Source organism: Aythya ferina, assembly GCF_964211825.1.
Source record: "Aythya ferina genome assembly, chromosome: 5".
NCBI lineage: Eukaryota > Metazoa > Chordata > Aves > Anseriformes > Anatidae > Aythya > Aythya ferina.
In genome coordinates this window covers 13,522,790-13,535,234 of record NC_140301.1, presented here as the reverse complement: position 1 = coordinate 13,535,234, position 12,445 = coordinate 13,522,790, and the positions used below count along the sequence as shown (strand labels likewise).

The following is a 12,445-nucleotide window of genomic DNA, read 5'->3' as shown; positions in this document are numbered from 1 at the left end:
CTACTTAGTCACTTGCAAACTAATGCTGCTGCTTCATTTTATGGGCTGTAAGTCATCTTTTTCTTGAGAGCGGGACGGAGTTTGAAGTCTTCTGGCTCTATGAAAATATTCTTGTTACAAAAAACATGCCTCCTGATTTAATTTCCACCTGACTTGTAGAGTGCATTGAACAGATTGTATAAGTCAAGACAAAACCGATTATTAAGCACTGCATCTGTTCAATGTGAAAGTGAATTTTGTTCTCTTTACAGGCAAGGTGGTTCTGGGAAGCATACTTTCGATCAATGAAAGCAATCGCTCTTGCTACTCTTCAGATTATCAATGATAGAATTTACCCATATGCTGCCATTTCTTACGAAGATTGGAATGATCCCCCAGCTGTGGTAAGTAAATTCGTTTGATTCACTCATAAAACAAATTGCTTTTTTTTTTCCTCGTATAAAAGGTATGTGGTATGAAACTTGGTAATAATTCTGTGTGTTTGTGTGTGTGTTTGTGTATGCATTGTGTTGGTAACTTGCGCAGATGAAGTTAATATATTTTATGACAGCTGGCAAAATACCTAGCAGTTCATTTTATGTCCTGGCTGTGAAATGCAAACTTCTAACTTCTGCTATTGCACGCTCCAAATTGCTTGCTCATTTATATATTTATTTATTTTTCATGCGTGCATCCACACATTTATTTCTGTTGAATTTAGTATGAGTTTAGTGCTCTTAAAAATTAATTACTGCAATGGAAATGGTGGAAATACTGAAGATGTTAATCTGCAAGGGTCTTTAATGTAATTCTGCTGAAATAGCTAATCAGTCCTATGCCTGCAATTTCCTCCATGTTACTTCTACGTAATTTCTCTACTGCAGAAACTGATGATCAGAGTTTTGCTGGGTTGTTTTTTCTTTCCCTTAAAGAAATGTTTCACCAGTTAAACCTGCCTCTGTTAAGAAAAAAAAATGCTGGAGAATTAATTAACCTTCTGCACCAGGCAGCTGGTTCTGATTTTTTTACTATATAAAAGCCTGCAGATGATTTTCACTCATAATCAGTTAATTTTCTCTGTGTCAAAATATAAAAAATAGTTTTGTTTTACTAATAAAAGCAAACTTGTTAACTGTCTCACTTTATGATGGGTTAGAGAGAGTCTCTCTGGAAGCTGGGCAGGAGTGCTCGGGAGGAGCGTGCTTGACTTTGAACTCCTCAGACTGACAGAGTGTGAACAGTTGCTACAAGGGGTGAGAAGCTCATGGCTGTGTTTCAGAGGACAAATTTCTGTTGTTTAACCAAAGGCATTGGTCTACTGTTGTCATTGTCTAGAGAGGAAGTGTAACACATGTATTTAAGGAACAAAGCAGGCTGCAGAAGTATGTATTCTACAATTAGGGGGTCAGGGCATCTTAACACCTTTAGATTATGCTAGCAAATTAAGCATCTTGAGCATCTGGAAGCACCTAGTAAATTGAAGAAAATGTCCTTAAAGGGGCTCTAAAGGGAATTAAAAAAACACTATTTATGGTTCTCTCCTGTAATGGAAACTCATCAGTTTCTGGGGAAGCAATTCTTACTGTGAGCAACAAGCAGGCTTCTCTTTTTTTTTTTTTTTTTTTTTTTTTAATATATATTCTTGGAAAAAAATATTTATACTAGTTTTTCAACCTAGAGGTTTTCAGGCAGGTTTATTGCCACTGACTGAGCAACATGTCAAACAGAGCACTGAAGCTGTGCTGGAACACATAGCAGCTGTGCCACGCTAGGGCAGCACGAGGAGTAAACAGGAATGTTGTATCGATGTGCAACTGCTAAGAGAAGTTAGCAGGCTGACTGCAATTAGACAGGCTGGAATTTGTCCAGGATGTTGGAGTTAACACCTCGTATCATGACTCTCTCGTGCCACGAATGGTCAGTTCCTTGGTGGTTTTATGTCTCGGTTGAAAGAATTTGATGTTTACCCTAGTCTATGGATATTGCTTAATATGTGCATGAATTCATTTCTTGCTTTAGTGTGGAACAGAAACATCATAAAAAAGCTCCTTTATGGGCTGTATAAGCTCCATATTAGCCAGCAATACAGAGTGCCTGTGACCTCTTCTCACAGGGTCAGTTAAAGAAAATAGAATTCAGATCGGGAAGTGTTCAAGAGCAGTTAAATTTGTAGAACAGAAGTACACAATTCTGTGATATCTTTAACGACAGCTTTTAATAGCTACTCTGAGCATGCATGAAAAGTTCATTCCATCAAGCTCTTTCTTCTTATTTTTTAACTATCTAATTCTGCTGGGCTTTGAACAGTGTTCTTTCCTTGGAAGTGAATAACTGGAGCCTTCTCCAACTTACCTTTTAGATTATTTTTTCCCTGGATATATTATATATTATCTCTTTGAGGTGAGAGCACATTACAGTTGTGATCTATAGGGGACCATATTCTCCAGGACTCAGCTAATATCTAGCTAAAGACAATTTAGAAGGGGATGATATATAATGTACCTGCTAAGTCATGGGGTTCTTTTAAAAAGATTTTTAAAAAAATAGTGGTATTTGTCAGAATTCTGCCTGTTGCAAAATAAATGTTTCTTACCTAAGTTTGTGCCTAACGTGCACTCATAGCACTGTTACGATTGCTAGTTAGTTGAAAAATGATAGCTGGAAAGCAGGTACACGTGTATATTTGAGGTAGCAGAAGATGCCAAGTGTATTCTTGAACTCTGATAAGACAAAGTAACTAAAGGTGACTTGAATGTGTTCTTCATTTGCAGCAGAACTGCTGAATTAGTCTCTAACTAAACTCCAATACTGAAGCATTTAAAGAAAATTATTTCAGATTGGCCTGAGGGCCAGGACCCAGGTAACTGTTGAAGTGGAGCACCTGTGAGTTAACATTAATGCCACAGTGAGATGTGCGAGTAACTCAGCACCATAAATTCTCGTGTTACTGGCCAGAACGGGACCTCCAGAACTTGTCGTATGCATTCTCCCAAGGAACTAGGCTGGCTCAGCATCCAGTTCCTCCGTCTCTCCTTGCTGTTTGCTGTGCCGTTGTGGATGGTAAGGATCAGATGCAGTGCTCATCCATATGCTCTTGTTCCCATTACACAGCTCAGATAGGAACAGAGAGCAGAAAGAGTACGTAAAAGTCGTAGTCAGGTTAGCAGAAGGTGCAGAGAGTGCAATAACCGTTTTAACTGAAGAAGCTTACTGCAGTGTTTTTTGGCATTAGTTTGGCTTACATTGGCTCAGACCATCTGTGACACTGTTGCCTGAGTATCTTCACCACAGCGTGGGCACAGCAGCAGTGCATCAGGATGTTTTTCCAGCAGGAGGGGGTGTAAGGTACATGGAAGATAAATGCATATGCAGTTAATTCCATACTTAATACATTATTTGATTCAAACATCTGTACGTGTTTGTGTCATTTGACTGGAGGCTGTTGGCCTTTTCCAAAGGAAAAAATGTAGCGTAGATAATTTGCTGGTAGTGCTGATATGTAACTTTCAGTAAAAATGTCCTTTGTTTCCCCCTTTTAATGGGAAGGGGACACATGATGTTTAGGGGGCCTCAAATTCATTCCTGGGCCACTTGACTCCCTTGTTGACTCAGCTAGTCTTTGGCTGCCAGCATGTGCATTTAATGCCTTTTGGATTTGTTGGTCCAGCCACTATCCGCGAGGTAGAGACAGTCAGTCATGTTCAAGAAAGCCAGAAAATGATGACTTGCATGGTGTGCAGTCTGCTTGTTACCAGTTTGGGCTGCAGTAGAGCTAAGGACCTTGATCTGTCACCTTAGTTAAGTATTTAGTTATGCTTTAATAGAGGAAAATCACTTTCTCACTTGTAGTTGATTGTGATTATTTAAATTCTCCTTTTACTTTGCATAATATCTTCCTAATATATATGGGTTGCTGAAAAATGCGGATGTTTTCTTTTTTCTGTTTTTTCTTTAATCGTTTTTGTTGAAATTCTTTTAAGCCTGTTCCTAACTTAGACCTGTAAAACATTAGGATTTGTTTGCCAGTAGCTGCATTTGAGTTTTGACCTTGGGAGATAGAAGCTGTACTTTAATAACCACTTGAGAATATGACTATGCTGAGCAATAAGCATACCAGATGTCATTTCTCCCAGTGAGGCATCGTTTGGTTTAAACCAAAATGAATAGCCAAATTAACAGTGCAAAAAGTGCCATTCAAATGGTGATGCCTAAGCTACATGTTCATTCGTGGGCTTCGTCCAATTACCAGACAATTGACACTTGTTAAATGATTAAACTGATTTTAAGGCCTTTGACTAATTTTTTTACACCTCAAGGTCCCCAGATTATGCCAACTGTTATAGTTGCACTTCCATCCTCTTATCACTCGTCATCCTCAGAACATTAACCAATCATTAATATACTTATATACTCTTTTTTTTTTTTTTTTTTACCTGTAAATGAAAACAAGTTAGCACTCTTTTTGGCAATGCACGTCTGGATTTTTTTTCCACTGAATGATACTTTATCTGTTCCTGCTCTATTTCCAGCTACCTTGTGTGACAGTTTGAGTCAGCTGGGTGAGATTTTGCTTTATTTACCGTGTTAGAAGATACATATTCTTTCTTCAAATAAATAAATTTCAGTTTAATTATCTGCTTTTTGCAGTGTTGATGTTACAGACAAATAGACTGTACCACAGATATTTAGTTATAAATATTGATTGTTTAAAATTATGATTATTTATTTATTTATTTATTTTTATTATTATTATTTGGAAACATGATTGGACAGTTGATTCTTTAACTTACCTGCCTTATGGAAACCTTAAATATGAACTTTATTCTAGCTAATTCTGTTATCACTGAAAATCGCTTCCTTTGGCATATTACTAAAAATAAGAGTTGAAGAGGTAAACCTGAAATTGAGTTTTCCTATCAAAAAATATGTTCAATCTATGTTCAGTCTATAGATGCCCTATCAGAAGGGCTGGCTAAATCTAAGCAGCTTAAAAAAAAAAAAAAAAAAAAAAAAAGCTGAATAACAGTGTTTTAGTTGCATGATACATTTTGGCAATCAAAATCTGTGATATCATATTTCATTACTCAAGTAGGAATTCCTGCGTGCCTTTATGGCTTACATGTTGTTGAGGAAGTTTTATAATCTTGACCAGAATGTGAAATGTTGGCCTCTGCAACTTGACTTGTGATTCTGCGGAGTGTGAGTGCTGTGGTTGGCTCCGGAGAAGGAGAGGGGGTTAATTCCTTTGGTTCTGCCCTATGACCACTTGAGGATGGGAAGCACGACGAAATACTTTCTCAAAGTATTCAATAAAAACTTATCACGAATAATCAGAGCAAAATAGAATAAATCAAGGCGTTTTTGGTCTGATATTTCATAATTGAAACCACATTGAGGTTAGGATTGATACTCTGAACTACCCAGCTGAAAAAGCCTTACCCACAGAGGCAGGGATGCATCTTTGCTTTGCTTTATGAATTTATGAATGCTTTTTTGATGTATGGATGAGCTGCTTAGCTGCTGCATTAAGTTCAGCACTGTTGGCCTTACCTCTGTGGTATTAATTGAGAATTGTTGTCATTCAAACTGAGCGGTTTCACTGCAGTTGGTTATAACAAGCACTAAGGCTGGTTGTTGAACGTAAAATACATAGGGAGGAAAACCCTCCGCCTTGTTCATGGGAACAGTGGAATTTTATTCTAAAGTGCTTTTGCTGAATTTTCCCACTAAATGATAGCTTGGGGAGTTCTTGACTCTTTTCTGTAATATGGAACAGCATCATACAGCCTTGTTTTCCTAGAGATCATTTCGTGTTGCAGTTTGTAATCTGGCTGCTGTGTGTTTCTTCGAGTCTCTTTTGGTGACACCCAGTGTACACTCAAATATGAAATTTGTGTCCTGAGAACAGCCTGTTTAAAACTTCTCAGCTAACTTGGAACTGAAGGCTCCACATCAAGTCCAACCCTAAGCATCTCACACGAGAATTCAAATCCCTTAATATTGTATCCTCAATGCATTGACTTCTCCTAAAATTGAATAAAGTTGTTATTAATGACTGAGAGGGAGAACAATTTTTAATGATTCTACAGTAAAGGTAAGTGCTTATTTGTAAGGGCATTATTACACACGCACAGTTGTGGAAAGCATGCGTGACAGCGGCAGTAGTCTGAATCCTTCCCTATACACATACCCATTCCTGAAATCTCGTCTCTCCCCAGCTTCATGCCACCTGTGAGTTCTTGCTGTCATTCAGGTCCCACTACTTTGTCTTTTCGTGTGATCTGCAAGAGTTGTCAGACATCTGAGACTGCAAGATTTAAGTGACACGAGAGATTATTCCTAGGAAATGGGCATTTGAAGTTGATCCTTTTTGCCCATAAAAATAATTCACAGCAAGCAACCTATTAATCTTAGATTAATTATCCTGGTTCCTGTAATAATATTAGCTGGGAGGGCAAGGCTGAAGGATTGTCTTACTGATAGCTGAATGTCAGCACTTTGTCAGGGAGGGGTGATGGATGATCAGTCCACTGTTGCTGCTTGCTCCTCTTTCTGAGAGTGAAAGTTGCTGTGAATTCCATCACGAATGTTAATAAAGATGGGGCTGGAGCAAATGTTCCTTCAGCACTTGGTTTCTTGAGCAATGACTGGGAGAACCCATCCCTGCATCGTTCCCCATTTCATGCTTTGCTGCCATAATGGAGATTTAATTAGGTTGCTGTTGAATTAATCGCCTGTATGGCTTGCTTTTCCGAAGGAGAAATCTGGAAGACTTTAGTAAATTATGGAGGCTTGAATTTGCCCGATTTCCTGCAGAAAGTGGGGTCAATAGGTCTCAGACTGTAGACACACTCTTGAGGCAGGCAGCAGGGGGTTGGCTCTTAATGGCACTTGAGAGATGCTTAATTGCCTTTTTGAAATGTTGTTCTCAAATGAGAGGCTTGGTTCTCCCGTCCATTAGTGTGGGTCCACAGGCTTTTCCCTCCCTCTGTCATCCTTTAGTAGATGCATGAGCAAAAACTTAAAAGTTGTCTTATTTTTCCTAAGTTATAACCAGCAAGGCCAGTTATAACTTTTTATAGACGCATATGCATGTGCTCACAGTCATGCATCTGCATTTTTTCTGTGGGTACCTAAAATCACCTTAAAATGATATAAAGATAATCCTTTTCCAGGGATATCTAGCAAGTTAGGAAATGCTGTGGCCAGAGAAGAAGTTGCTAAATAAACTAAACTTCAGGGAGGGGCTATTAATTTAGGTGGCAAGACTTGCCTATAAGTCATGAGTACAGAATTGCCTATAGATTATTTTACCGGGTACTATTACTTGCAGGACAGAAACATCAGATTTTCTCGGCAGCCTGCTGGGTATGAAATTAAATCTTTGCTACAAGTATTAATGAAAAGAGGTTTCTGAAAGTTGTTTTAAAGAGCTTCTCAACATTACAAGGATCATTTGGGTAACAGCAGTCTTGGGGTGGGGTTTGTGTGGAAATGAGTCTGTAAAGCTTTAATGAGGTGGATTGAGCCCTGTTAACGCTTAGGTTGTGAGTTGCTGTAGGAATTACTGAAGCTGGAACAAAATCAGAGGGCTGACCTCTTCTGCCACCAGTTGTCTTGTAAAAATTAGCAAAAGTGTGTACATAAACCTTAATTTTAGAAATTGTAATAATCTGAAAGCAGATTTGTATCCATCCATAAAGTAATGGATGTATATTTTCTGAATTACTGAGCGTAGTCCTCCTCTATCACAGGTAGCCATGTCCTTTTCATGAACTGAAGTTCCGTGGTGTGCTATTACTATTATTATGTTACCCTGTTACTCCTGGTGGGTAAAAGCTGTGTGTTTTCCATTGGGAACCTCTATGACAGTTTATATCAAATGCTACTTGTACCAGGCCTGATAAAGGACACGTGTAGCTGAAGACCAGCCTGTCTTTCCAGCTATTTTGGGAAGTCTAATAAAAGACATTACTCCTGCTGCCAGATTCTTGCCTGGAACATATCGTTAGAGCATCACGGATAAAACAGTGTGCTAACGTTGTGCTTAAATTTAATCACATTTACCCCCATGTCAGTGTTGATGTGCTTGTAGAAGGCGATAATATTCACCTATTTTTTTTCTCCTTTGCCAAAATGGTAAAAAAAAAATTATGATTTCTTTTAGGCTATCTGTTCTCCTTGTCCTAGTAGTTACAAAACAAGACTTCTTGCAAAACAGCATCGCTGAGTTTTGGCTTTCCCATCTCGGCTTTTCACCTCGTCCCAAAAGGTCTTGTTTTTCCCTTTGCTTCTCTGTCTGACCCTTGGTATCTGCTTGGAATGTCAGCTGGGATGGAAAGGCTGGGACCAAAACACCTTTGATTCCTGTCAAGTGATCCCCTCACTGCTTCCTCCTCGTCGCTGTCGGTTCCAAGCGGGGTTGGCACACGCAGTGAGAATTTAGCTGTCTGTCTTGCCTCCTGCCAGTTGAGCTGGCCTCTTATGCTGGCAGTGTATTGAAACAAGGCCTTTAAAGTCTTAAAAGGGATGCCCTAGTTAAAATTCAGGAGGGGTAGATAACTCTCTGAAATTCATCTTTGCATCTCGTGCTTTTTTTTTTTTTTTAAACACAATAGTTTTTCTCACCCCATTGAACAAATGCAGTTTTGTGGGAGCTAGTACGTTTTTCCTCGGAGTGCCTGCTTTTGCTTTTTTTTTTTTTTTTTTTTTTTTTTTTCTTGGATGCCCATTTTATGACAGGTTTATGGTTTTTGCTATTCTGATGTTTTTAATATTTTTTCACTTCTGAAGTCATAATACTGATAAAGTTTGTTTGTTCGCTAAGTCCTGTCTGTAAATATAAATGTATTGAAATAGTAATTAGTGAATGAAAACTGAGTTATGGTAGCTGAGCTCAAAATTCACTGAGTTTTCCTTCTCCACAAATCTGTTTGCCTACTCCAATTTATTTTTTCTCTGAAAATCTTCTTACATGTAATGTTACAGCCAGGTAAAAGTAAAAATTGAATTAAGAGATTGGAATGAAAATTATGAAAAAATATGGAAGTTATGGAAAAAATTGCTGAAATTAGAGAATCATCCTGCCTGATCTGAACACATTCCAAATATGATGGTTAAATCCTGTCTACATGAATTACTCCTTGCCATAATAATTCCTCTGTACTGTAATAATTTCCTTTATTTGAATTGTTTTCCTTCACAGAAATGGAGCAGTGTGAGCAACCCGCTCTTCCTTCCACTGATTCCACCACAGTCCCAAGGATTCACAGCTATCGTTCTGACCTACGACCGGGTGGAGAGCCTTTTCCGAGTCATCACCGAGGTGTCCAAAGTGCCTAGTCTGTCCAAATTGTTAGTTGTCTGGAACAATCAGAACAAGAATCCACCAGAAGGTAAGACCTCATGGTAGGTGTGATGGAAAAGGGTGAACCTGGGGTAGCGTGTCTACTTGCACCAGTTTACAAAATAACCTGTATTCTGGTTGATTAATGTGTCTTCAAAAAATATTTCATAGTTTCTTTCAAAATAATGAATTAGGATTTTTGTGGCAATGTTTTTGAAAGTGAAATGAGAGGCCAAAGTAGATGAAAAGAAAAAAAAAAAAAAAAAAACACATGAATGGTTCTGCACAAACTTTAGGATCAAAGGTAACATACAGGAGTTGCAGAAACATTGTCTGCCCTTCACTGTATTTTGGGGAGTGGTGTGGAGGGAGACTTGGTTTTGACCTTGCTTGGGTTTATTTTTCTGTAGACACTGTCATTGCTGTATCTTTTATTCTGCTGGGATGTTTTCTGGGGCAAACACAGTTCAGAGCAGCAAAGTAGTATGAGTGTTTGAGACTATAAAATGAGTGAGTAGTTTGACTGATTAAATGAAAACTTGAGACATTTTGGGTATCTGAAGAAAAGTTACTACACCACCAGGATGTATTGTGAAAACACTAAGGCTAGACAAATAAAGCAAGCCATACATACCTTTATTTAAATGTTTTGGTTCCCAACACATATTCTACTATGTTCTTTATATGAGTGAGTCTGAAGAGTTCAGGATGTGTTAAGTTTTTGAATTCATGGTTATTGTAAAGTGAGAGCATATTCAGAGACCTTTCCCCAAATGATTTATATCTGAAGACTTTTTTTGAAGATTTGGCTTCAGAAGCATGTTAATTGCTCATGTGTGGACTTGGTGATATAAATCTGAATTAATTTGTTTAATCTTCAGTATCCAAGGTGTGCTTCATTGCCATGAGTATTTGCTGGCCTGGTATGCTGCTGTACTGTATTAACAAATTGGTTTTAGTTCAGATGTAACTTCAAGTAGCAAAACTGCCTTTATAAGCTTGTCCACACTGCAGTGTACATGTGGAAGTGTAGTTTTGCTGTTATGTATGGCAGTGAGGATTGATCTGCTCTACCTCCACCAGTCTGTCAACAACAGCAGAGGGGTTACATATGTTCTTGCCCTAGGCCTTGGCTCAGGCATTCTGCTTCACTTGCTGTGCCTCCTTCAGGTGAGGACTTCAAGCTTTATTGTCCCAGGTCTGTGATCCTCCAGATTCTCTCCTGTCATGTATTAACCCTTGTGCCAGGACCTCCATCTCAGGTTGCCCAGACCTCACATCTTGCTGCCTGTTTTCAAGTCCCAGATCCTAATCCTGTGTTTCTCTGTCCTCTTCCATGTAATACCATGATTCTGTGTGCCATCAGCTCCCATTTTTCCTGATACTATAGTATTGTTCCTGAGACTATAGATATAACAGGAAATAAACTCATTTACAACTGCATGTCATATGTATGTATTGGTCATTCTCATCGGAAAATGTTTTTGTCTGAGAAGCAATGTTTCCTTCTAGGACTGTGTATTCAAAAATGCTAAATTTGGTGATACAGAGCGTTGTGTATTTGTCTATCTTCTGTATCAAATCATGCTTGTGGTTAGGACTCCTTGCTTTGTAGCTCAGCTTCAGCTGCTGCTGTTTTCCACTCTTCGAAGTTAGCTATTTGGCACAGCAGTAAGATGCAGTGCAAAAATTAATCCCTTGCCATTTGTCTCAATTTACCATCTTCTGACAGCTTCTCAGGAGCCAAGCTATTACAACTATTCACTTGGCTCATTTGCCATTTTGGCAACTTGTTGCAGTTCAAAGCAGAGTAGCTTTATTGTTTGCTTTGAAAAGTGTTCAGTAATACTGCTGCGCTAAACACCTCAAATTCAGTGGTTTATGAAATGTTTGCAGTCTTTTGAAGTGAGAAGTGTTGCATATAAATTGATGATACTGGAATTTTTGCAGTAAGAAGTTTGTCTGAAAGCAAAAACGCTTAGTGTAACGTTCATTCAGTTATGTAAGCTGTGAGGACATGTATCCTCTGAATGCAGGTGGACTTGACCCAAATGGATTGCTTCCATGTCTTCCTTTGAGTGGAGGAAAAAAAAAGTTGAAGCAAATAAAACATTGCATAACTTTTCTGTTAAATCATTCATATTAATTTTGCATTTAAAAGTTCTTGAATATTCATGTTTTATTTTTTTCTGCCTCATTTACTGAGAAGACAAACTAGTGTCAGAAAAAAAAATGCTGTTGTCTGTAGAGTTTCAAACCCTGCTCTCAAGTGTTTTGAGAGCATAGTTAAATGCCCAGGCACTTTTGCCCTTACATTAGACTAAGCATTGCAATGAAGTAAATAACTATTTGTTTCCAGCGTTCCTCGTCTCTTTATTGCTGTTATAACCATTGTAATCTCTTGGGCCATGGCCAAAGAGAGGTCAGTTTGATTAAATTAACTTGTTTTATTTCAGATCCATGCAGGGCATTCCACTTGGCTCTTCAGCCAGTCTCTCCTTCGGTCTGTCTATTAGCGATCCTAATCTGTGGACTTCAAAGCTTCTGCTGTTTATAGCCTGTTAAAGCCAGGAAGTTTCTGATGGATTAGGGCAAGGAATGAGTTTGAAGTTTGTAATGTGCACCACTGTCACTGATAAAGTCAAGTTTATTACCCTACAGTAGTATCTGCACTTTTATGGCTATTTTCTTTTAATTGGTCGTAGCAAAGCTGAGGCGCTTGACCTCCTCGAGCATCAAGTGCTATGTTTCCTGGGTGTTTCCATATACAGGACACATTTCTGTATAGAAACAGGTCTTGGCTTTTGTCATTGCAGCCCTGTGGTTTTGTTTGGTGGGTGTAAGTGGGAGGGCTGGGTGGAGGGCATCGAAGTTGTCTTCCATACTGATTATGCACACTAAATTGAGAATTGGATTTGGGCCTCCTGAGGTGGAGCTGGCATAGTGCTGCACGAATGTGACATGAGAATAGTACCGTAATTGAAAATGACACCAATTACACCTGATGCTGTTATCGGAGAAGTGTTTATTGTAAACAGAGAGAATGGGAAGCCAGTTGACGTAATCTTTTTGGATTTCAGAAAGGTTTCAGTACCCTTTCTCACAGTATTCTTCTGGACA

General features: G+C 38.7%; 1 protein-coding gene across 1 annotated transcript in view; it reads left to right on the top strand.

The window, feature by feature from the left end:
- EXT2 (exostosin glycosyltransferase 2) overlaps positions 1–12,445 on the top strand; it is a 69,483-nt gene that overhangs the window by 30,866 nt on the left and 26,172 nt on the right. The window contains exons 8-9 of the mRNA XM_084519862.1: positions 252–383; positions 9,185–9,374. Coding sequence (XP_084375988.1) covers positions 252–383; positions 9,185–9,374 — 322 coding nt within the window. The remainder of the gene's footprint in view (positions 1–251; positions 384–9,184; positions 9,375–12,445) is intronic.